This window comes from Chlamydotis macqueenii, chromosome 1 (assembly GCF_036417535.1).
Source record: "Chlamydotis macqueenii isolate bChlMac1 chromosome 1, bChlMac1.mat, whole genome shotgun sequence".
Taxonomy (NCBI): domain Eukaryota; kingdom Metazoa; phylum Chordata; class Aves; order Otidiformes; family Otididae; genus Chlamydotis; species Chlamydotis macqueenii.
The window spans coordinates 116,401,824-116,428,828 of NC_141556.1; the positions used below are offsets into that span (position 1 = coordinate 116,401,824).

At 37.9% G+C, this 27,005-nt stretch overlaps 1 protein-coding gene across 3 annotated transcripts in view; it reads left to right on the plus strand.

The window, feature by feature from the left end:
* Window positions 1-27,005, plus strand: part of ITSN1 (intersectin 1) — a 138,885-nt gene that overhangs the window by 11,110 nt on the left and 100,770 nt on the right. For all 3 annotated transcript variants that reach the window (XM_086764962.1, XM_086764955.1, XM_086764972.1), the window contains 2 exons: window positions 21,932-21,991; window positions 26,838-26,930. In XM_086764962.1, the coding sequence (XP_086621088.1) occupies window positions 21,964-21,991; window positions 26,838-26,930 (121 nt within the window). In that variant the 5' untranslated portion in view covers window positions 21,932-21,963. The remainder of the gene's footprint in view (window positions 1-21,931; window positions 21,992-26,837; window positions 26,931-27,005) is intronic.

The following is a 27,005-nucleotide window of genomic DNA, read 5'->3' on the forward strand; positions in this document are numbered from 1 at the left end:
AGCTGAGGAAAGCCATGCTCTTGAATTCTCATGGTCTCTGATTCTCATTTTGCTGAGAAAAATGCTTTAACTGCTGTGCTTGTAGGCATATAGTAGGGAGGTTGAATGTTCTAATGGATACGCCCATCAGGAAACCTAGAGCAAGAGTGGTTGCATCTGGAATCAGAGACAACCAAGCTCCTGCTTTCTTTTGAGAGCTTACAGAACCCAATTTACATATGTGTGCAGCTACTGCTGTGGAGCTGACATGTTCATGTGGCTGGTTTAAATGTCCAGAAGATTCACTAATAGATTCTTACAGGGGACGTGGGAATATTGGTAAAGTTGGCCTGTTGGTGATGTGGTGATGGGAGTAACCTGTGTGGAAAGAAGTCTCACAAAAGTACGGCTCCAAAGAGGCTTCTTGAGTGATGTGTCTGTCCTTGCAGAGTCATAGCAACTTGCATACCTACAATTTGTGTGTCTGTTTACCTGTTCCTGGTTATCTGATTTGTTTTAAATTGCTCTAGTTTTTTAATGACCTCAGATTTGCACTGTATCTTGAATCACAGCAGTGAACATACTTTTCTCCTCCTACTTGGAGCAGGCTAAATTTGTTGGGAGAGTATTTGGCTGTTGTATTCGGTTCACTCTGTTTGAAAAATATCTCAGCAGCTGGTTGCTATAGAATCATTATATCTCTTCCAGATTGTAATGTTTAGTGGGTTGGATACAGTGGGGAGGTTATTGGCAAGGTAACTGAAAAAATGTGTTCTTTCTCTCTTGGGGCGATGCTGGCTAAGTGCCTCTTTGTAGAACTTCTTTATTACTGTTTTTCAATGGCTTGCGTGAGCAGTACTGTTGGTGGATGCTGTGACCTCTGGCACTGGGTGTCTGGTTACTCATATTTTTGGCCAGGCCATAGCATTTTAATGCTATGGCTCATTTTTTTTAAAATGCATCGTTGTGTATCATTTCAGTTGGTATGCCAGTCTAGAGATAAGCATATAAAAAATGAGGTTCAACTGAGTTTCTATTATAGGTCTGCAACACTTAACTTTGCACTAAAACCAATAACAAAATTAGATCTCTCTTGCAACTGTTAGATACCATTTGGAACAACTATGAACCCCTCCCCACACCTTGTCCAAGCTTTCTGGGTTGGGGCTGTTTGGTCTTTTTGTGGTTGTTTTTTTGGTGAGGTTTTTTTTGTGGTTTTTTTTTTTTTTCCTTTCAGAGTACTTAATTAACAAATGATTTAGCTATGTTGCTGGGGCTTGATACTCTGAAATTGCTTTTTTCCCAGAGCAGACCAGTTCTTCTGTCACAGAGTGAATCTTTTCCAGGGTTCAGTTATATTGACTTATGCAGTCCTCTAGAAGATCAAATCTTAAGGATTTGTCTATGTAATCAAAGGTTTTTTTGTTATTCAGAAATAAATCAGCCTGAAACATAGTAGGCTATGGTCAAGATGGTTCATGCACTTCATCTTGTAGCCCTTCAGAATTTTTTAAGAATGGCCTTCTCTCAAGGGTTGGCATAAGCTATGTTGTTCTAATGCCTGCATGTTGCTTGGATGTTCAGGCAGGTATATGTCTAGTTCTGTCTTAATATTCCAAATGTTTTAGTTCAGAAGCAATCTGATAGCTTTCTTAATTTTCAGTAATGAAATTTCCCAGGGAGACCCATGGAAGACTACCCAAATTTCAAACCAGGTTAGTATAAGGGATCAGGTGAGTAAACCAGAACACTTACTATGTTTGTGTAGCCTGATGTTGGCCGCCAGTTGTCATTTATAGCTTTAGCTCTGACATATCAGTCCCTGGTTTGAGAAAGTTTGTCTCCCTCTTCCATTCTTGTTATTAGACAGTAAGTTTCTTCCTATTATTTCCTGACAAGTAAATAGTACACATTATCCTGAGGTATTGCATTTTCTTGTTAGTCTTCAATGTTTGCACTGTTACCCAGATTCTTTGCTTTTATTTCATCTTGATTCTTCCACTTGGTACCTTTAGTTCTCTGAGGGTTTTAACACTACAGGCTTTGACAATTTACTGGCTGTTGGCAATCAGATTTCTTGAGGCTTCTGTTAAGACTTCATTTTTTTTGGCTGTTAAACCAAAAGGAATGTTTCAAAAGGCTAAAATAATGATTGCAGGGTTGGAAGATGCTGTTTTTTTTCAACTGGGCCTAATTAAAAATTCTTTCTCTTTTATTAGTGTTGTGGTTTAACCCTAGACGGCAACTAAGCACCATACATCCACTTGCTCACTCCCCCCCGCAACAGGATGGGGGAAGAGAATTGGAAAGGTAAAAGTCGGAAAACTTGTGGGTTGAAATAAGAACAGTTTAATAATTGAAATAAAATAATAATAGTAGTAGTAATAAATTGGAAAGAAAATAATAAAGAGAGAAATAAAACCTGAGAAAGACAAGTGATGCAAATGAAAACAATTGCTCACCACTAGTTGATCAGTGCCCAGCCAGTCTCCAGCAGCAGCCTCCCTGCCAACCTTCCCCCTAGTTTATTGCCGAACATGACATCATATGGTGTGGAATATCCCTTTGGTCAGTTGGAGTTGGTTGTCCTGGCTGTGTCCCCTCCCAGCTGCTTGTGCACCCCCAGCCCAGTCGCTGGTGGGGCAGTGTGAGGAGCAGAAAAGGCCTTGACGCTGTGTGAGCCCTGCTCAGCAATAACTAAAACATCCCTGTATTTTCACATTGTTTCCAGCACAAATCCGAAACACAGCCCTATGCTAGCTACTGTGAAGAAAATTAACTCTACCCCACTCAAAACCAGCACAGTTCCTATCTTGAAGGAACTGGAGATGCTGGTTTTTTACTTTCTCCCCACTCCTCAAGCATTTTGATTCTCAGCTGTACAAGCAGTGGTTAAATCATCCACGGACAAATGTATATCCAAGGTACTTATGTTATTCTCTCAATTGTAATCATGTATTTAGCGTTTAAGAACTGGTAGTCAAAACAAAAAGTGAGATTTTTCAGCAGGTCTTAAAGTAAGAACATGAGCTGTTGCAATATAGTAGAACTCCTGTAGCTTGAAAAGGTTGTCATGGACGTTGTTCACTGGAGAATTAGAAATAAAAAAGAAAATAAGTGTGTGAGTAAATGGCCTATTCAGTCTAGAATGTCAGTGCATCTCTTGGCAATGCTTGCTGGTGGGCTTTACTGACAATTACTTGCCTCTGCCTTTTTCTCCTTTAAGCATATGAACTTGCCTTTTTTTTGTTTTTTAACTGGAATTTTTTTTTCTTGCATAATTTGGGATTTCCTGCTTAAAAGTTGCACTAAAGCAGCTGTACATTTGAAGGAGTACTTGGGTTCTGAAACTGTCAGCAGCAGTATTTGCACAGATGGGAACTGAGGCATGTTCATGTAATTTTATCTCTGAGTACTTTATTGCTCATTTATATGAGAAAATAAAGTTGATTTGACTTGTCTATGAAATTTATGCTAGTGCTGCTCTAGAAATTTTAGAAGTGATAGAAATAGTACTGTAGCTTTAGGAAAATTAGTTATTGTCACTAGATTTTCACTAGGAAATTAATTGAACCATCTTACTCTTGCTATGTCCTACACTTACAATTTACTGCTTCATGGGACCTGTTGTGACTGTCCACAACTTTGGAACTGAACATGTCTAACAGAAAATGCTGTATATCGTACTTGGCATATTTAGTGCCTCCATTGATTCTTGATTAGACATGTATTCATTGTTCTGATATCAAATGGTGGTTGAGTATTATTACTTTTTTCTGTCCCCAAGCAGGTTAGTTTCAAGGGAAAAGTTCAGATTCTTTCCACTGCAAGTAGCCATCTCTTCTTTCCAATAAGTTTATTTTGTCTTTTGCTTTTCATTTCAAGTGCCAGTAAATGCCATGTCTATTTTTCAGAAGAGTTGAAAAGTAGACTGTTGAGTTTTTCAGAAAGGCTTTTTTGTCTGTAAGTGCTTCTGTATATGGAGTTTTTGAACAGCTGAAACATTGACAACTTAGTTATTAATGTAAAATATCTTTATCATATGCTTCTACAGACAAGTGACTAGAAGAAAGTTGTTTGCCATTTTAGAAAGTAACTTATTAGCTGTAATGATTGGTGAAGAAGTGGGTGCTTCATTATAATGCTAGTTTTCATTTTCAGGTCTTAACTCAGAAGGCAAATAATCAGAAATGTATTTTTAGAATCCAAAGTTTATTTTTAAAATCCTATCAGTTGCCAACTCTTAGAGTATGCTGTGCTGTACTGAAGCCAGCCAGTGTGAGTTGAAAAATTACTGCTGAATGTACTGCCAATTATGCTAGCCTCTGCTCTTTCAAGCTTCCTTCACAGCTGTCCCGAAGCCTCTTCTGATGATGTCTCTGCTGCAGAAAATGGCCCTCAAGCTATCTTCTGTTGCAGTCATGAGACTCAGTTTTCAAGGTAAACTCACCCCTAGTTTTAACAAGACAGATTGAGAAATAAAGTAATTCTGATTCAAGAGTGAAAGCACCTTAAAAGTTGCAGTAGTTTCTGGAGTAGCTTGAATGTAATCATCCTAGCTGTCAGGTTTTAATCCGGTATTGCAAGTGTGAGCTATAAATTGTGCAAACTTGTATTCCGCCTGTGCTATAAACTGTACAAGCTTTTCATATCTATAATTCTCCTCTGAAGATAAAGTTAACATATTGGTAATGGAAAATAAATGTAATTTGTAATCTTAAACTACAAATCTCTGCTATTTCTTCCCCCATCTGTAAATAGACATATGTTAACCTCATTCATGACCTACAGATGTGATCCTGTTAGTGAAGTGAGGTAGGTTCCTGTTCTTCCAATGAAAAGAGATTCCCCTTTCTCCAAGAAATTTTTGGCACCTAGCAATGTTGTTTTATTGCTGTATTACTACTAAGTGCCTGTTTGACCAAAAAGTGGAAAATCTTGAAAAAATAATGTTGCTTACATAATAGGGTTTTTATAGAAGAAATCTTATTAGGGTACTCTTTTTCAATTTGTTAGAAGTGATAACTGAATAGGTATGACATGTCTGCCATGGATGCTGTGCTCTCTGGGCAGGAAACAGAGGGACTTATGAGAACTACTTAGTCAAATTAGATTAGTAGATTACAGTCACCTAAACAGCTAGAAAAAATGAGAACACTGTGTGTAAATTCCATTTTAAGATGAGATAAAAAATGGTCAAGCAGAGTGCAAAAAACTACCTTACAAAAAGGCAGAAGAATTTCTTAAATTCACTTCTTTTAAATTTGAGAAACATTAAAACTTCTGGAAGGTGAGGAACATCCTTTGCGTCAGGAGAGCTGTATTCGTTAAAATGTCTCCATTATGGTTGTGTATGTATAACATCCCTTCTGTTATATGTAGTCAAATGTTTTTTTTCAGTCTTACACATACATTTTAGGTGAGCTGTTTATTTCAGAATCTGTCTGAGCTTTGGCTGCGTGCTTTATCCTGAGCTTGAAATCAGCATAGAAAGGAAGGAGCTATCTTGAGGTTAAGCTTAAGGACTGGATTTTTTTTTTTTGAGGCATATCAGTATATTGGTCGCTATCAGTGTGTGTCTTTCATCCTGTCAAACTTGAAACTATAAGAGAGAGTAATATGCTGAAGATGCACAAGTTTAACCAGCTTTTCAGGAGCTTGAGCTGTTATTGTTAGCAAAACATGGGAAATAACATTCTGTACAAGGCTTCATAGCCTTTGTAGTGATGTAACTTAAGCACTACAGATTTCTGTTTTTAGTGTGGTCATTTCCTTTTTATAGAATTAGGTTTTTAGGCATGGAATTCTCATTTTAGTGAGGATGGTGGAAATTTCTTGACTTGGTTCTGGGATTTCACTTGGTAATTGTTTAAACTGATATTAGAGGTAGCATCTCTGTCTTATTCCCTGCAAATTGTGGCTTTGTCTTGACAAACACTAACTTTCAGTGAACCAAAGCAAGCTCATTTTACAAAGGCCAGGCTGGACAGGGCTCTGAGCAACCTGATCCAGTTGAAGATGTCCCTGCTTCTTGCAGGCGGTTGGACTAGATGACCTTTAAAGGTCCCTTCCAACCCAAACCATCCTATGATTCTATTCATTGCAACAGACAGGCTAAGAGAAAGCTGGTTAAGACGTAGCGCTGATGACTTCTTTAGGAATTTAAAGTTCATGCATTTAACAGGATGACTGGAGTCTTTCACTTCTTCAACATCTGTTTCCTACAAGAACCTTGTTCAGGACTTCTGTTGTCTGGGAAGATGAAAAAGAAGGGGGTCTTACAATCCTATTGACTACTTTAAAAAATAAATATACTAATCTCTAGGCAAGTCAGATCCTAAAACAAAGTTCTGTCTTCAGATCATTGTTTTATGTCATCACTGAGTGGTGGGTGTAACATCACTTTCTGAGCGTATTTGGTCTCTTCTCAGAAGGATGGCACTTGAAAGTTTAATCTTTGTGAGATTTTACATGAGTGCTCTAAGAGCTGTGGGAGTTTCATGGAGGAATGGGATGAGTTGTGTTTAAACTGAGGTAGATGAACCTTGAAGTCCACTGTAGCATTATGGCCTTCCTGCACTTTTATCAGGCTTGTCTTTTTTTCATTCTTAGTTGGCTTTCCTTTCTGTGACCTTTCTTTACTACTCCTCATATCAATGTTTCATCTCTTCACTTTTTCCTGTCCCTGCCTTTGCTGAGGAAACAAGTCTCTTGAGGACACAGAGTTCAGAGTGTGTTCTCATAGTAATCAACCTACTGCCACCGCAAAACTTCAGCAAATAAGGATCATATCCTTACATACTAGCAGAACTGTACTCAGGTGGGTAGTTGGGCACTGATTAATAGTTAGCATCTTAAAAACTTGCTAATTGAGGTTTTGGGTTTTTTTAAAGGAGTTCAGGAGGGTTGTTTTCATAGCTGTCTTCACTTTCTGTTTGAATAAAACTTGATAGGTTTTTTTTAGATCTGTTGTGTTGGGAAATCAGAACATCGTATTACGATTTTGCAATTTGAGTTTTTTTCCTGGTCAAAGACAGCCCCACAACCATAATGTGACTTGCAACAAATTTTCCTGATTACTAGGTACCAAAAAACAGATGACTTTTTGAAGTACCCACAGGGGAGAAATTTGTAAGCTACAGTAAATAAACCTTCCCATGCTGCAGATTTGTGACTTACAGTAAATAAACCATTAGCACTAACAATAATGTTAATGTCCTTATCCTCTTTAAGGAAAGGAATTTTTGTCTTGGAAAGAGGCATTTCAGTACGGGGAAACAACCATATAGGTTTCTTTGGACATTTACAGAAGGACCATAACAAAGTAACCTGCTTTCCTTATCGAGTGTGAAAAATGCCTGTGTGTATGGTGCCTTCCCCCATAATCTGCATTCATCAGAGAAGCCATCTTAATCAACTATAAATATTTATATACTAAGAATGAGCACCTATTTTTTTCTAACTGCTTGATATATGTATCTTTTAAAAGAATGTCCTGTCTTTTGTATATAGTTTTGGTTTGTTGTTGTTTTTTTTTTTTCCTTCAAGTTGCTTTGCTTGTGTGCATGTTCTGGTTCTCTCTTATATAGGCTTGAAATAATTCCCAACCCTTGGCAGAAATGCAGAGTATTTGTAGCCTGGAACTTGATGACACCATGTTTGAGTGATCCTGTTGCTCCCTCATCTACTCAGCAGTTAGAAAGTGCTGCTGTGGAATAGTGTTTGCAATATCCAGCTTGTTATGACCAACGCTGAAATCTGTTTATTCTTTCAGTAACCTCACTGTATGTATGCTTTGAGGGAGTCTGTGTTGCATAAATACTTGCACCTTAACTCTAGTGAAATAGATGGAAAGCCTTCCTTTTTTTGTGTATGTCTGTTTTTATAATTTCTTTGCCTCTGAACTTATTACGGCTGGTAATATATTCAGCAGGATTATTCCTGTCCTTGTATCTTAACACTTGAAGAATCTTTTACGTCAACCAAGGATTGATTGTTGTTGAGATGCAGAAGACTGATTTATGTGGAACTGATAGAAAGCACACTTGTCATCTGGAAAGGAAACTTGTCATATGCCCTTACAGTTTTTTGTGCCATTCGTTTGCACTTGCAGACAATTGATAGTTCTGTTTAATATAGAAATAAGATTTGTAAGTTGGAATACGCTTTAAATTTTTATATATATATCTATATATATATAGATATAGATATATATCTCTACCATTTACTATTTCACCTTGCACAACATTTTTCTTTCCCTTATCCTATTGTGTGTATCGGTTGCCTAGCCTTGTGGACACACCTGAAATGGTTTTGCTCTTTTGTGAAAATTGCTTCTGGCATTTTGGAGGGGAATCAGTATCCTGATGGAAAAAGAAAACAAAAAAACCCCTTACTTTGGGATATACTTTGCCTTATGGAGTTAAGCTGTTTTTACTTCAGTTCATCAGTGCGTTCTTAAGCATATTTTAAATAGGAGACATTACCACTAGCAATTGCGCTTTAACATATTTAATGCCTTGTTTAAGCTTTATGCAACTTCTGCATTCTTGACAATGTAGGAGAATCCTTTATCCTCTGTATGTACTGTTGTCTGATAAGCAACCTTGCTAGTGTAAGGAAGTAACCTTGATTTTACAAATGCCTAAGGGCCTTTCCTTATCACTATGTGAAAAACAGCACAGGAAGTTTCAGTATCTGTTCATCCAACATTTGCATTTCTTCCCAATAAAGCTGCTATTTGAAGTACTATTTTGTCTTTTCCTTGTCTGTTGGAAACATTTTTGTGTTAAGTGGTATACTACTAGCCTTAGGTAACATCAGGTGGGTCTTTGAAATATATATACATATTTAATTTTTTTTCCCCCAAAAGGTGTCTTTTCCTTTATCACACTACATACCTTTGCTTTAGTTGGGTTGGTTTTAAAATAAGTATTTCATTTTCTGTAAAGCTGAGAACCAATGATCCTACTCAAGGGAAAGAGTTCCAGATCTTAGCACAAGTAAAGCTCTAACTAAATAAGATTGTCTGCTTCATAAAAGAAATGAAGCTTCGGTAACTAACTGCTTGCAATGTCAGTTGCTTTAGACACAAATATGTTGTCTATATTCACCTGAGAACTATTACTTGTATTGTTTTATTACTAAAACCCTCTAAATATTCTACTAAAAGTGCCTGCCTTTAGGTGATCTTCAATTTTAGAAAGACTGAGGAGGATTATTGAATTGTGTCCTGCGTAGCAGCTGCTGCTTATTGTATATGTTTCTTTTTTGAAGCAGAGAAGAAACTGTGTCCTCTTCTTTAATCTCTTTTTAAACACAATTTGTCACAATTTCCTTGACTAAAATATAGCATTGGTAATTTACTCATCATGTTACTGGTTTTAGAGAACTTTGGCCAAGCCCTCTTAAAACCTATTGTGTGCCAAATGAGTAGAAGCCAAAATTTGGTAACTTTTGTATGAGCCAGCCCACACAGACTTTCATTATTTATGTCTTTATATAAAAATAATTTTGTAAGTAAGAACAATTTTGTCTTTATACTTTTTCTAATTTTATGTCATCTCCTATGTAGTATCTAATATTTCCTAAAAGGTCAGGATCATCTACAGATGGAATACTGATTTCCTCATGTAAGTCAGTATCTTGTCATGGGTTGACCTTGGCCGGCTACCAGATGCCCACCCAACTGCTCACTTGGTGTCCTCCCTAACAGGATAAGGGAGAAGATGGGATGAAAAAGCTCACGGGTTGGGATAAAGACAAGGAGATTATGTAACAATTACTGTCATCAACAAACCAGACTTGACTTGGGGAAAACTAAATTAATTTATCGCCAGTTAAAATAGGTTTGGATAATGAGAAACAAAGACAAACTGAAACAAACACCTTTGCCCCTCCTATTCCCCAGGGTCAACTTCTTCACTCCTTCCTTCTCGATGACTCTACCTCCTCCACACACCAAGCAGTACAGGGAGGTGGGAAATGGGGGCTGTGGTCAGTCCCTAACAGCTCCTCTCTGCTGCCTCTTCCTCTGCATGCTTTTCCTCTGCTCCAGCATGGATCTCTTCCACAGGCTGCAGTCCTTCAGAATAAACCTCTAGCCTGGAGTCCTCCATCGACTGCAGTGTGGATATCTGCTCTGCTGTGGTCTCTCCATGAGCTGCAGGACAATACCTGCTTCAGCATGGTCTATCCATGGGTTGTAGGGAATCCCCGCTCAGGCACCTGGAGCTCCTCCTCCTCCTCTCACCTTACTGCTCGCAGGGCTGTTTCTCACACTTTTCCCCTCACTGCCAGGCAGTATTTTGCCCTTTCTTACACAGACTTTTCCTGAGGTGCCAGCCATGTTGGCTGAGAGGCTCAACAGTGCCCTGTGGTGGGGCTGTTGGAGCCTCAGAGCGGCCACCCCTGCAGACCCTCTCTGCCAGCATCTGAGCACCTGCACTCTGGTGTCATTGTTTAAAGTCATCCTTGTAACAAAAAGGATTTAACCTTGCTGTTTGATGCTAAGTGATGTGGCACTCTGTGTAGATAGCCGAGTATAGGAAGCTTGTGCTACATAAGTTATTTTTATAGCTGTATACTTTTATATTACATAAAAATTCTCTGTTGCTTGCAATGAAATCAAAAGGATTGGGTAATTGGGGTGAATGCAGTACTTGAATCACTGCATTGTACAAAAATACATTCAATTGCCTTACAGCACTGAGGTCAGGACTGTACCTGTGTGTTAGTGCCAGAGAGCCCAGAATTTCCTAGTGTGTGATGCATTGGTAGCTTTATAGGTCAATAAGATGTTTTTAGCTGAATAGGAGACTCTTTGTAATTAAACCTTTAAGAATTTTAAGTGCTTGCTTAGTCAGTTTAAGCCCAACAACTGGAACTATAACTTTTTGCAGAGTATTTGTGTGACTCCTTTCTCTGGGAAGTTCTGTTGTGGAGGAACAAAGTAATTTCCAAAAAAGTTAGGAAAGCATTCTCATTTTCAGGATTTAATGCCTGTTTTGTTCTTGCCCCAAAGAACAAGCTTCTCAGAACATGCTGTTCAGTGGTGTTGGGCAATTCACTGATAAGTGATTTCTTTTTGAAATTAATTTTTCTTATTATATTTTTTTTAAAAAACAAAACCAACAAGTGAGTCTTTGCCATTCACCTTCATTGCTTTGGGGTCTTTTTATTTCAGTGAAGTGCGAGGAGGTTAGCCATCCCTTAGGGATGCTGCTTGTGTTCGGGGCGGGTTCAAGGAATGCTTGTATGTTTTGTGAGGTCTCCTTCAGAGAGTTTTGCCCTGAGATCAAGGAAATAAATATGACTAATTAGAAGAAAAAAAAAATAGAGGAGTAAGCCACAGAGAGTGACTGCAATCAACTTGTGTCTGAACAATAGGCATAGGCGAATAACAGCAATGCTTGTCTAAATGACATAATACATGTTTGTTCTTGAATCTGAAAGTGCTCCTAATGTCATGCAGAAGAGTTAGGAAGGCAGAGCTTTGAAGAGATTCAGAGCAGAAGGCGCATGGGTGGGAGATGTTAGCTACTTCAGTCAATAGTGATGTGATCTGACAAAACTACTGATAAGGCTTGGTAGATGCTGAATAATTCCTCCTGTTAAAGCACTATTTTGAAAATCCCCTTGACAAATCTGCTATAGCAAACGGCTTTTGTGATACCACTGCATTTATGTAACTGGTGATCGCCTTTCCTCTTAAGAGTTCAGAAGAGCAGATGCTTATGGAGGACAAACTGACCTACGCTGGAGTAGTTCAAAGAACAGAGCCATCTGTGCCTTCTCTTATATCACCAACTTTATCTCATCTCTGCCCCACTAGACCTTTTTATCTTACGGTTTTGCCTACGAGGAGGGGAAAGGGAGTGGACACATGGATCCTGAACTCTCTTAACTTACACTTGTGCTGACTTGGGGCTTTTTCTTCCTTCTTACCCTTCCCCCAGCATAACTATTGTTTTAGGGCAGAGTTGGAGAATGTAAAGTGAAAGAACATATCCTTTTTTTTCTTTTTTTCTCTTTTTTTTTTTCTTCCCTTTTTTCATTGTCCCTATCTCAGATGATTAGCTATTGAGTTCAGACAAGAATGGGGATTTGCACAGCATAGCTGTATAGGTTAGGCCTACAGTAGTGAAATCTTGGAATAGAAGAATGCCACTGCTATCCAAGAAATACTTGATGGCTCTGACCTATTCCTTTGGCTGTCTTCATTCCTCTATGAACATGAAGCTGGGTTATGAGTCCTCTGACTCTGATCTGTTTAATGTTAGAGACAGCTGTGTTGGCCTACTCAGAAAGGAGGAGCACAGATCTAAACTGTGTCCATAATTTCTTTGTTTTTTAGTCCTGTGATTGTAAACACAGCTCACAGGTCCACCATCTCTACCCTGCTATCGCTGCTGAGTTCATGCAGAGGTATGAAAAAGGAATCCTTGCTGTTACAGTGGCTTTAGCTGCAATGGAAGTAAGTAGCAATAGTAGATGAAAACACTGCATTGGAGGAAGGCAGGAATGCTGGAGTAATGCTGCATCAATATCGTGAAACATGGGAGAGTTCACGTAGAGTTGTGTAGTACGAGTCTGTGTGAAAGTAGGGGAAGAAATTTATCTGCTGCCCTCTGGTGCATTTATGCGACTTCTTGACCTACTGACGTGCGGAAAACGGACTCCACAATCTATAAGATTGTAAAGTAGGTATGTTTATTCAGCACTGGGCAGCATGGGGGATCACTCCTCCAAACATGTGCAACATGTTAAGCAGCAGGTACAGTATTTATGCATAATAGACATGCATATTCATAGAATTCCTGCGGACCTGGTTATATATTAATTAGGTTTCCAAGAAATCATTATCATAAGTTTCCTCCCACAACAGGTTATTCCCCGGTCTCTGCGTCCATCTTGTGTCTGTGCTCAGGAATCACAGTCTCTCTGGTGGTTGTTCTCTCCTCCTTGTCACTATGTCCAGGTGTGTGGATTCATACTTTGTCCTGCTTTGTTCTTGCTGCCAGGGTGGTTTCTTGCTGACTTATCTTTGCTGGTTCCCAATTTCCTTGGTTATTCTACCCTATCAGTTGGTTCTAAACTTCTTAAGTTCCCGTATCTTGGTCTCAGCCAGTGTGTCTGTACCCCCTCAGGATGTTCCCATCTGACTTATCTTTGCTCTTGGCTAGAGCATCCTGAAAGTATCTCGTTATGTTAAGTTTATGACTCTACTGTTCTTTCTCTCCAGGTTAGTAAATCATTGATCACTATTTATCAGCTTGATTCCTTGGTATTAATCCCTTCTTTCACTGCAAGTAGTACAGCAGTGTCCACCTCACTATAGGAAGTGCCCCAAGGGGGAGCGGAAGCAGTTGTGCTGTGATAGTTGGTGTAGAAATAAGGAAAAAGTTAATATGCAAAAAAAGTGTAATCATATTATTCTGTAGTTGGGCTATTTCTTGCTGCGTCAGTAAAGGAAGAAACCAGGCTACTTGTTATGTGGACTGGAGAGACTAGAAAACTAATAAGGGAAAATGCCTAGTGAAATAGAAGTGATGCAGTGCTACACAAGGCTTTCAAAACAACTGTGCTCTACTCTCTGAAAAGCTGGAGTTAAAAACTTAAGAGTGGCTAATTTAAAGGTGTGCCAAGACTAACAACGTTGTCTTAGAATAATGCTGTAATATACAAATAACATAAAACTAGCACTTAGGTGTTACAGAGCGCTCAGATTTTGCTTTCCTTTGCCTAAGGCTGACTCCAGGCTTTGGCCACTTCTCCCTTTTGTTCTGAGTGTATCTTTTAAATGCCATTGCTTAGTGATCCTTCAGCCATGGAGACAGACAGATTAACAGTTCTGAAATAAAGCATGACTCTCTTCATTTTATGTAATGTAAATAGCAGAACCAATCTGCTTTATCTGATTCTATTAGCATTCAGTATAACTATAAAGCATTACTTACTGACAGTTGAAATCACTGCTGAAGTTCATGGTTGCGAAACAAAATAGACTTTAAGGGTCTAAGAGAGCACAGTACTTTCAATGTCTAGCAGTGATATCATGCATTTCCTTGTTCTTACTGAATCATTCTTGAAGTTAATGTCAGGCTACTGTTAAGGCTATCTTGTAGGTGCGGCATGTACACCTAGCTCTGTAATTCTTGTGTTCCAGATTTTTAGTATAACAGAACTTGTTTTGAAGGGGAAGGAGTCAGAACTTGCCAACTACAATTGTGTTAATGAAGCTTTTTAAACAACAAAAAAAACCAAAACCAACAAAAAGAGCAGCTTATTACTATACCTCTGTAAGTAAAGACAGCTATAAAGAAAAAATGAAAGTTATGAGTGCTAAGAAACTATTAAAGATTTATTCTAAAAATAAGAAAAGAATTAATACTTTACAAGGTCTGGTGGTTCAGAATGAAGTCAACAAATATTAAAGTGAAAATAAAACAAGATATTTATTTTCTTAATAAAAGTTTTAGAAACGGTTGAGTGATGCAGTGGATTTTCCATCATGTTAATTCTTTTAAAATGAAAGCCCATCATCTCTTTAAAAAGGTACTGTAATTCCGTCACAGTTCACTCAGTACTGGAATTACTGGGTGAAATACTGTCAAGATTAAAACCAGCCTATGTATGTACAAGATTAGAAACAGCCATTCAAATTGTACTAGCTAGACTACACAACAAAATGATCTTATCACTGCAGCCTTTGCTTGCTTTCCTGCTAATGTTAATTCCATTTGATTAAACTGGGAACTTTGTAAGGGAAAGACTTTTGCTTTGGTTATGTAGCCCGTACTATCCCGAAACATTTTAACTATAGTGCTTAGGAGCTGTTTGAGTATTTCTGGTAATGTGTAGTCGTCAGAACATTTCTGATGTGGATGAAGATGCAGATTGTTCTGACACTGGGAGATCTTCTGTTCTTTAACTTCTCATTTCCACCCTTATAATTTAGTTTCTCTGCTTCCTGTAATCCCCATGTGAGAACATGTTCTCGTGGTTCACGATCAGATTGAATTAGGTTTCTGTTCCAAGTTACAGTATATTAACTTTTACATTAACATGGTAAACAGTGTTAAGTTTTCCATGAGTTAGAATGCTTTCCTGCCATAGCTTCCCCAGCTTTGAAATGGGGATAGTAATTCTCATTTGCTTCAGAAGCTGTGATATTAATGCCGATAACAAGTTACCCAATTGCTTCTCTTCTATTGGAAGAAGAAAAGGACTGTATTTTCAAGGAATTAATCTCTGAACTCTCTCTGAAGAAATAATCTTTCATGTTTATTTGAGACAAGTGCTGAGCACCTTGCTCAGGTCAAATTAATAATTATTAACGTTTATATGTCAGAGAAATGAGAAATTACTTCACCCAGTGAGTATGTGAGTTAAAATAGCCTGGGAAACTCAGTACTGTTTTAATGAAAGACAAACTCTGGAAAACAGCAAGCTAGCTCTTAGCCTGGATGGCAAAAAAAGTCTGTTGCCTGGATCTTACTTGTCTGAGAACTTTGAGCAGTATAGGTCTGATTTAACCATGAATGTTCTTCATAACCATCTTCTTGAACTTCGACCCTAAGGTCCTGAAGTAATAAAATGTTTTTTGGACAGTGTGTGTCCCTTATGTAGTACTTCAGCAAGAACAGACTAAACTTTGGTAGTTCCTGTGGAAGTGCTTGTGGAGGGCTTTCCTGCAAAAACACTTAAAGCTTACATAACTGAAGAAGATAAAGTGACACTGCCGTGGCAAGAAAATAAACAATGTCCTTAACTGCTTGCAAATTTGTTGTACACAGAAACACCATTTGTATTGTTAATCCGTGGCTTCCACCCCAGTTGTTGATAAATGTCAACATTAGGTTGCTCTCTCAGTTTTTCCTCTTTCTAGAAAGTAGAGTTCTTTATTTGTTAGACTGTTGAGCTGTCTTCTGACTTAGAGTGGAGAAAAAAAAGTGCCTTGCTACTATACCTGTTGCCTGCTTGGTGGGTTTATAGCAATTTTTCTCCCTTTGTGGTGATATTATCCTTTCCCCATACCAGAAGATAGATATCGTGAATACAGAAGTGACCTCAACAGTTTCATCATCACCACAGGAACTGAGAAGCATTTGCAGTGGTGACTAGCTTTGTTAATATCATTTGGGTGCTTGGCAAAACATACAAGAAACGGTAGAAGTTAACATTTGTGTGTGAGAGTTTTTACAGTTAGAAGTCATTCCTGGAAAGAGCAGAAACTCTGAAACGTTTGACTGAAACTGGTAACTGTATTAATGATCTTGTTCCAAAGAGCAAGAATCAAATTTGCATGAATGCCTCGAACTGTTTTTGTTTTCCAACATCTATGTAAAATAATCAGGTTTTGCTGTGAAACTGAGACCTTTTATTAATACTAGTCTAAAGACTTTTCCCATGTAACATGGGAAAACAACGAAACCTGCTGTTAGTCAGTAATACTCTCACATGACATCCTGCTTGGGGGTATTTTGTCATAATTTGGAATGCTTCAGAAGGATGTGGGTTTTTTATCTATTTGGTTTTGTTTCTTTTTTTCCTGTAGGAGGAGGAAGGTAACTGATAAGTTGCCTCAGGATTTCTTGAGTTGTCTGCCTAAGTTATCTTGTGAATGATTGTTTAGGGAATGATTGTTTAACAACAGAAATGCTGTGCTGCATTTTAAGGAAAACAAAAATATTAATTTTTTGTGTGTGTGTGTGTGACACACCCATATGAAGACACACAGCACTGAAATAGCTAAATTGCTTTTAATTTATACCTCCTATGGATTTATTCCAGTTTTGTGTGTAAACATGTTCTTAAAAGAGCACAGACAACTTTAAATAGAAACTATAATAAAGTTTTGAGCTACATTGTTAAAGTCCATATATAATACGCAGTGGAAGGAATTTTCATACATGTCTGACTTTTATGCATAAAAGTTGTTAGTGTAGTTGTTTCCAACCTGATCATTTTTTCAAGTTAAAAACCTAGATAAGACTTAAATTTAAATACTATCTGTGCTTATGTATATATGGCATTAGTCTCTGTATAAATTGAAGTTTTAGTTTTATATGAATAAGTTTTAGTCTAGAAAGCCCTCCTTCAGCTTAAAGGAGAAGCAGAATGTTAATACTTCTTGTATATATGAAAGAGAGTGCTACTTCTATATAGAATATCGGTTTATGAGAAGAGAGTAAGTGATTTGGAGTGAGGGATGGGAAATAAAATATTTCTGGGCTTATCTAGAATGATGTAAGATGGAAGAGAGAGCACTAACAGCTGAGATGGCTGGGCATTTGCTTATCTCCCTTGCTCAGAGCTGGGTGTAAGGAAATTTTTATCATAAAGTAACCTATGTGTTTTAAATGTATGTTTTAACACTCTCTGTGTATATAAAAATAATTATGTAGATTATGAAAGTTCTAATTGTACAGAATACACAAGTTATGCCTGTCAGAGTGCCTTAGTCCTGATATTTGTTCTACACTTTACGTCCATGTGCCAGTACGACATTTCATCATTCCCCCGTGCTCAAACATGGGGAAAGCCTCATTGTGCTCTGAAGTTCATAGGAGATCATGGATGGGAGGACTGTATGTATTCCATAGGATTGCCACAGTGGAAGACAATCAGGGCTGAGAACCTACCTCCAAGTGTCATCTCCTTAGCTCTGAGAAATAGCATTGATCCTCAGACTGAGAAATGGAGGCTTATCTGGTCTTAGTGACCCTGTTATTTTTGAGACATAACACTGTCCTCTTTCCCCACTTACGTTGCTGGAAATGTTCACTCTCAGACTTTGTGGGCTTTCCAACTCCCAAGTTACAGAGAGGTAAAACCCCTGAAGGCAGTAGATATCGAGTGAAACTGGAACAAAGCTGACAACCAGCATCCTTTCTGCCTGCTCATAACAACATCGTACAATAACCCTGAGCAGAAAAGAATTACAGCGAGCAGATGTGTATAATGGGTCTTGTGTGCATTTGCAAATTATTGATCTACTGGAACATCATTTGGTCATGACGCTGCTTTCACTGACCTGAGAACACAAACACGTTCTGGTGCTGCACAAACTGTTGTGGGGAGAAGGCGTGCCGTATGGTTGATGTGGGTACCACGCTGTGAACTTGAAAGCTGATGTGTATGCCTTTTCTGGAGAGTTGGGAGGTATAGAATTTGTGAATGATCGTAGTATTTAGTGGTTTATATTGTGTGTAGATTAGGCGTTTATCTGTTGTTTATAGATTAAGTGATCTGTGTTAGAATGAAGTATTTAATGGTGAATCTGTTTGTCAAGTCTCGGTGTGGTGATTGCTGAAGCTTTTTTGTGGACAGGTGAGGGTGAGTAACTCAATCTTTTTTTTTTTTTTTTTCTAAAAGCAGTATGAAATATGCTTTGTATCTTCTGATTCTTGTGGAAAATAAACCATTTGATAGACTGCTATTCAACAGTTCATTACTAGCATAATTTTGCTGATGGTAAGAGTTTTGGGCTGGCTTTGTAAGGAAACAGTGCATATAATTGACTGACAGTGCAGTTGTGGTTCCTCTTATTGTGTCTCCTTCTTCCTGTTTGAATAATTTCTGAACTCATTGGTCAGTGTCAATCAAATTTGTTAAGAGCTCAAGAAATTGCTGAGATCTTAAGTTCCTACAAATATGAATTACCAGTAGTTAGTTAAAGAGAAATTATTTCCTGAAGGGAATGGCACAGAGCACAGAGCTCAGCTTACTCATTCTGCTTTTCTGTCAGCTTTCTGGTCAGTTGGTTCCTACATAACTTTTTGTTTTTGTCCCACTATATGTTCTTTCTTGTTAGGGATATTGGGAGGAGCAAGGAAGGCGGAGGAGTTAACGCTGTTGTGGAACTGGTAGAGGTTAGGGTACGAGGAATGCAGATCTAGAAAAACTTTTTGCTCTTTGAAAATAATATTACAAATTGAAATGTCTGTGCTTCTAGTTCCATTAAAATAACTTACAAATATATGATAAATTTATAGTATAATGACTATGCCTGATGTTTTTTAGATAAATAATACCTGGTCTCCATCCCAAAGATCAACTCAAAAAGTAGAAGCATAGAACAGTCCGTGTCAGAATGGACCTTGGGAAAATCGTCTTGTCCAACCTTTCACAGGAGAGGGAGCCTAGATGAGATTATCTAGCACTCTGTCCAACCACATATTGAAATCTCCAGTGATGGGGCCTCTACCGTGTCCATGGGGACGTTGTTCCAATGTTTGATTGTTCTCGCTGTAAAAAATTTCTTTCTTATATTGACATCAAACCACTCATGGTGCAACTTGTACGCATTGCCCATTTTCTTCTCCATGTGGCTCCTTGTGAAGACAAAGCATCTGTCGTCTTTGTAGCTGCCTTTTTAAGTACTGGACTACTGTGTTGAGGTTCCCTCTGAGCCTTCTCTTCTCCAGGCAGAAAAGACCTAACTCCTTCAGTCTTTCCTCATAGGGCAGGTTCTTCAGCTCTTTGATACTTGAGAAACTACAAAGTCAATACTGGAATGCTGTGAAATTCCTGATCTCTCTCAACCTTTGTTTTCATATATAACAAACCTTGAGCTGTTGGAATCAACTGTCTGCAGTTTGCAGAGTTTAATTCGTGCAGTTAGGGCCCCTGGTGTCACCTTGGGCATGTAAAATGAAACTTCTGGTTATGGAAGTTGGGTGTTACCTTGGCAATAAACAGCAAATTTAAATTACTCTCTTACTGGAGCATGTTGATCTTTTTCTCCCCCTCTGTTTGCTTCCTATTGTATGTCTGTGTGCAGTCTTATTTTGTTTTTAAGTCCCTCAGGTTTAAAATTAGCTTTCTACTCCTTTTCTCCATTTATTCTGCTTACTGCTAACTCAGTTTTTTTTCTTTCCCCCACCCCTCTCCCTCAACCCCCACACCCAAGCTTTTTAGAATGGTTTTGTGCTTTCTTTGGCATCCAGCACAGGGCTAGTCTTGAGCCTTCTTATTCCCTCCCCTCTTTCTCATGTGTTCAAGGTAAAGGAGGAGTAAACTACCAATTCCTCTGGAGTACTAGTAAGCTGTGGAGGAGTATCTTCCTTTAAGTGGCTAAATATTTTTAGTCCTTTTATGCAATCTTCTGTCCCAGTATTTACAATATTTAAATTTTCTTAGCTTGCAAAAAACTGCCAAACCAAAGCAACAAAATAAAACAGTCTCGCCCTCGCCTGAACTCACCCTCTGATTCTCCTTTGCAAGTCTCTTGTCCTGCTGCTGCCCCAAGTGCTTTTCCTGTCCTTGTGAATACTCTGGGGAAATTGAAGTAGGAAGAGAGTCTGTGCTCTACTGGTCTCTCTCTTGTTATATTTTAATACTCTAGTGTAAAAACTGTCTGGGCTGTAAGATTCAATAGTACACGTGTGGAAGTTCAGAGAACTCTTCATTTTTTTTTCCCTGTGGTTTTTGTTTTTGTTTTGTTTTTTCCCTTAGAGTTTGCTTGCAGGTTTAAAAAATAGGAGCATAATAGAGGTATTGCATGGAACAGAGTACAATAAAAAAACAGAAGCAAAGATGAAAGTGCTGGTCTTCTAGCACTTAAGAAATACTTTTGAAAGAGCCGTCCTGCTAAGACAGCTTCTTCTGAAAACATTGTATCGGTATGCATGTGACTTTAAACTTTTGAGATAATGCTTGCTGTGCATGAAATTAGTGTCAGCTGTGTTACCTGGCATTTGGAAGAAGGTTTCTGAGTCATATACCCTGCTTGGTTGCTCTGCCAAATGATGAGGAAAAAAATCAGGTTTTTTTTCATCATTCTCTAAATTACAACTGATGGAGAGACTGGCTTACAAAAGTGCGGTAGGTTTTTCTGCAGTGACATCTGGAGAGTATATATATAGTAGGTTCCCAAGTTGGAAGCCAGAGGAGTCTGTGGGAAGTGTGAAAGGGGGATGGGGAGGGGAGCAAACAAGAAATTCAGACAAAAGGAAATTGTTGATGCAAGTTAATGCTTTTTCTTAGTGATATTGATAAATTTCTGCTGCTGTTCGAGCAGTCTAAATTATGCTCCTTCTCATTCTGTTTCTTTTTGCTTTTCTCCTGTTGCCTGGAAAACATGAGTGGAATCTAGTAGGACAAGAGGCTGCTTTTACATTGTTTTGTGGCTCTGTTGATGGCTATTGTGCTCTTGGCTCAGGCACTTCGTGTCAGTCTTTGTGTGGAGTAAGAAAAATGTTTTTCCTTTTTTCTTTAAAGATTAAGTTTCTAGACTGTGTAGTTTTGCTTTTATTTGAAAAGCAGGCAGTGCTGACTTAAGAGTATCTCCTATCAGCGAATGTATTTTTGCTTGCCATGTCACCTTTAGCACTTTTTTTCATTCGGGTGTGCTTATTATATTTGTGGGCTAGTTTGGGGGTAAAGCAGTCTTGAAATCTAGTTTCATTTTTTTAATGTACTTTGTTTAAAAGAGAGGAACTCTAGCTAAGACACCACATCTCACGATTTTTTTTTTTAATCGGGAATAAAAAACAGATCGCTGACAATGTTTTCAACAGTTGGCAATAGAGCCAAGTTTGCTCTAAGTAGGAGCAGAGCTCTAACGCTCAGTAAAGGATTGCAGCCTTGAGCAATGTCATGAGATCTTGACTGTTGTGGCTGACTTAGCTCTCTCCTTTACTACATCACCGATTATTTATAAATGAAGTTTGTTTTTGAGGACTTTCTTGAAACAACTGAAATGTAGCTGCTAGTGTGAAAAGTCACTCACAGATGCATAGGATAGCATGAAACATGAGACACTGAGTTCTCTTGTAAGTAACACTTCTTGAAGGTAGAATTTACATGATCCAACTTGTTAATTGCTTTTATTTTTGCTGCACTAATGGATTATATGGTGGTACAGAAAATATATTGAAAAGATACTGTAACTTTGATTATATGTTTGTGGTTTTTTTTTTGTTTTTTTTTTTTGTTTCTTTTTCAGACATCTATTAACAAGCTAAAAGTGACAGAACCATGGCTCAGTTTCCAACACCTTTTGGAGGTAATTTGTTTATGGTGTATTCTGAACTATTCTTATATGTGGAAATTCTGCATAAATGTATTGCTTTCTGGATATGTTCTGTATCAACAGTGTTTATGGATGCCATATCTTTTTGAGATGATAGTTTATCTGATTTCTGATGTTTTTGCAGACCCATTAGAGAATATACATTAAATTTTACAGAGAAATCTTGAAAGAGTCAAACAGAAAAGCTGTGCTGTGTCCCTTTCTGTGCATTGATCCATTATAGTCCTGCAATTTGTAACTGTAGGGCAGATCCAGGCCACTTCAGCCACTGGCAGTAGGGCATAGCCTCATTCTGCAGTTACCCAGTTTTATTTGCCTTTCTTAACCTTCCCTACTCTGTCCTTCTTGCTGTTTTTTTCATTTTTTTTTTTTTTCACTTTATAAGCACTAGTTGTGCCTGAGAAGTGGATATACTTTGCCTTTTGAGGATTCCTAGGCTTTTTCATTGCTAAAAAGTACAGCAGATGCCATTGGATGCTGTAACTTCAAATTCCTTTTCCTCCTTGTCCCATAACCAATGTTTAGATTAGAGCAAAGATGGTATATTTTTTTAGTTCTCTATTTGTAACAGGGGAAGGTATAGCATCTTGAACTTCAGTCTTTTTGAAAGATCCAGGAAGGGCCCTGGTAGTGCAATAGACACATTACTTTTTGCTATTCACATGAAAAATGTTTTTGAGACCATTTTTGCAACTGACCTGAAGAAAGACTGCAAAAAATTCATTTCAGTGCTGAGAGCTAGTAACTACTTTGGTTACACTTAAATGTTAAATCTGTTAAGGGCTTTTCCCTGGACATGCAGCTATAATTCCTGTTGTGTGTATGTTTGTGTATACATATATACACATAAATATACATACACACAAAAAAGTCTGTGCCTGTATATAAAAATATATGGGAGTCTAGTTTTTGAGATCGGATATAGCTAGGAACTAAATTTGTATCTAGTGTTAGTGTTTCAGTGGGACACTTCAGGAAGAGCACGTGTTACTCAGAGTACGTTGTCAGAGAAACCTAGTTCCTGTGAAACACCATAGATTGGACGCAGCCTCTGCCAGGCTGAAAAAGTCTGTGAAGCACAACAAAAGAAGCATCTCTTTGCATCTGGTAGCTAGGACAAACACATAATTGGAAACTGCCATTCATTTCCTCAGTTATCTTTAAGTCCAGCCCTCTGGAATTAAATCTTGTTGGGTGCCACACTCAGTTTGGGAGTGAAACTGGCTGCCAGAAGCTTTGATCAAATAAACTCACTGGACAGTTTCATGTAGGATACCCTTTCAGGTCGTATAAAAAGTTGTGAATAACTTCATTTCACTGTAATTTTTACAATCTAAGATAAATCATGACGTGAATGAAATCTGCTTATTCAGACTGAAGAATTTCCTTTTGTTTAGAGTTAGGGCTGTGCTTTGCATGCACCCATATTTAAATATGTACCTACGTTCTTAATGTAAATCTTGTCTTCAAAGCATTCTCCTCTGCCATCTTCAGAGAGTTCTCATTGTATTACAGATGGATAGCAGCTTTCTTTTTTCAACTTTATATATTACCATTTTATCTTACATATGTTGTCCAGGATTTTGTTAACTCTAGTACAGGAAAGAAGGAATTCACTATTTCTTCTCCAACAACTTTTTTAATCTGACTGCTCTACAATGATGAAATTGAAATAAGCATGTGGCTGATGTAGTTTCTGCATTATCTTTAATTTGTAATGTGGTGTGGGGAAAGCTTGTTATAATATTCATACTTGAACAAAGTCTACCAAGTAGCACATACCTCCTCTTAAAAGACTGACAGAAAAAGTCTAAGATTGTTGTAAGAGGAAACAAATAATGTAAAGAAAATTCCATTTCTTAGGAGAAAATATGTCATCCTTTTGAGAATGCAACATTTTCTGTTACCTGTAGTCACCAAACAAGATATAGAGAAGATTTATACGGTCTCCGTTTTGGGAGAGTCATCAATTAAAATGTGCAATATCTGGTATCCCTCTGTTTGTGAATACAAATAATGATGGTTTTATTTTTATTCACTTCCTTTCTTCTTAAAGAATCTTTCAAGTCAGCTTGGGAATGGGTACGGAAAGAGCATAGCACCCACTATTTGAATGAGGGTGACTCATTGATATTCCAGAGTGCTGCACATTTTAAGGATGACTAATTTAAAAAAAAATTGGCATTGCAGGGTTTTCATAATTGCTGGGAAGAATGTGGTATGCCCGACCTTCTGTCGTTTTGTCCATGAGAAGAAAATGCCCATTTCATATATGAGAGCCCACTGCTTTTGCAGATGAGATGATTGCTAAGCCATGTAAAAGAAAAGATGGTTAGAGAGCTTGCTGCTGCATTCAGGAATAGCTTGCTTATGAGTCAGTTTTGTGGTTTGATGACTACCTCCTTTGTATCCAAATATATTGAAAAGCCCCACAACCTCTGTGTTGGCATCCCAGATCTGAAGCTGTGAGTGATATCTTGGTGTTGGGTAAGATCCTGCTTCATGCCCTCCCATTGGTCTTATTGTTTCCTCAAGTAACAAAAGATGGAAACGGGGCTGTGCCAGAGATGCCGTTCATACTTTTCTGTCTGAAGAGGCTACTAGGCTTGCTTGGTTTAACACTGACTCTTTTGATGTTCATATCCCACAAAAGAGATCTACTGTTTCAACACCAACCAAATCTCCATCTGGAAGAGTAAATATTGACAATCATTGGCCCTAGTTACAGGAACTCCAGAGAAGAAATCAACAAATTTTGTTTTAAGATAGATAATAGAATACATTTTTAGTTGCCTCATGCCATAAGAGTTTTTAATTCAGGGTTTTATTGCCTTCTTTGTGGAAGGATAGATGAGGTTTTTAGTTGTTGTGTGTTGGGGGGTTTGGTGGTTTTTGTTTTTTTTGGGGTTTTTTTTTTTTTTTTTTTTTCTTTGTACTGGAGTCATGCATACCTTGAATTGAGAGAGAGCAAGCCAGCAAATCAATGCAAATTTCATGTTGGTTTGTTCTTTTTTCTTTTTACTTTTTTTTTTTTTCCTTTTGTCCCCACATTATTTTCAAGAAATTCTCCCTCTTTGTCTAAGCTACTCCATCCAGCCTTAGGATCTTAGGCTAGAGTAGTCATGTTTCCAGTACAGGGAGGTGTTAATCTGCTCCTAGTTGGCCTAGACTTGTTGGCCTAGTCTGCATATTGGTCATAAAGTTTTAATCAACACCATTCCTTTTCTCCTGTCAAGAGTTCATAAGAAGATGGGGGAGATAATTATGTGAACTACTGTATTTTGGGATGTTCGTGTCCAAAGAAGAGTCCTGTTTCATCCCCAGAGGGAGCACAGCTATGAAATCTGTTTACAGTGCCTCTGTGAGCTTAATCACTAAAATTCTGGGATTTTTTGACTAATCTTAAAATGTCCTCTCTTTGCATTAGATATTATTAGCCTGTCTGCTTTTAGAAATACATGGGTTACCTAAAACTGAGATGATAATTTTTTACCAGGAATGTAACTTTTCTTTCATTAATGAAATCTACTATTTAAAGGAATGTTTTTCTTCCCCTAGTCCATTTCCTTCTTTCTCCAAAGTACACTTTGCCACATGAAAGTAGATTTTAAATAGGAAAAATTCAGGAGGTAGGAAATTCTCATGTTCTTCATAACTGCCGAGTCTGATTCTGCCTCAGCCTGTTAGCAGTTTGAAATACTTGCTGTAAATATTTGTGGACCTTATTACCTGAAATTTAATCTCAGAGAATTTAGTCCTGAGACAGAGTGAATGCTAGATCTCGCCTTTATTTTTCCACAAGTCTACATTTTCTTTTAATATTACTTCAATGAAACAGTGATGCCATTAACCTAGAAGCCTTCATATCATTATGTTCCTATACAGTAGGAGTTACAGGAAGGTGCACCAGTGTAAGGTACTTCTATGGATGTTGAAATAATAATGTTTTAATGGTTAGAAATTGCTGAGACAAACCTGGAACACGATGTTAGAGAGTTCATTGGTGGTCTCAAGTGGAAGCTGAGACATGTTTGCTCTGAGTACAAATAATTTGAAGGATGAAAGTGAAATGTCTGCGAGAGGAGAGGAACTGCTGCAAAAATGCAGGTAGAACTGGAGAAAGCGTTGTGAAAGCATGACATTGTAGAAGAGTAGTAAATCTCAATGTAAACTAAATATTCACTTCCAGTTTATGAGTGTGGTGTGAAGAATGTAGTCTATGTAACATATTCTTACTCAGATTTCTCATTCTCAGAAGAATGAGGAGCATGCTTTCCTGTGCTATTGTTGCCTATAAAACAGATTGCTTCCGATCAGATTGAATCACACTTTTCCTAGACAAGTAAGGACAGTTCTTCTCTTATGAACAAAACTACGTAGTACACAACTGATTACTTGAGGTACTTTTCAGTTAAAAGAACTTGGAATTGCATTTCAGCTATATGTGCTCTGAGAGGCAAATGATCTCCTACCGCCTAAATATCTAGTGTTATGAACTTTCTGCACTGTATCCTCTGGTGTGCTGATGTTGTCTTTTGGCAGCCCATTTGTAAGTTTGATTGCACTTTGAGTAGCCTAGTTGTAACTTAAGATTTGTATGAGCCAGATAAACAAAGCAGTGCTCAGCAGTCATCTTAATTTGGCAACACTTAGTTCTGCTAAGTTTGTAAGTCCTAACTGGCTATTTAGGGATTCATGGAGTGTATGTTGTTTCCAGAGGTCCAGTATGATATGATATATGATATTATACTCAGAAATAAAAATAGTGTAGTTTTTAGGTAATGTTTCTTAATTTGATTTCTCCATTTCTTTGAACTAGGCAACCTGGATATCTGGGCCATTACTGTGGAGGAGAGAGCTAAACATGATCAACAGTTCCATAGTCTGAAACCAACATCTGGATTTATCACTGGTAATGAAATAGTTTTAAGTTCTAATTTAATTAAATCTTAACTAATGAGCCTACATATGTTCAGAATTGCTTGGG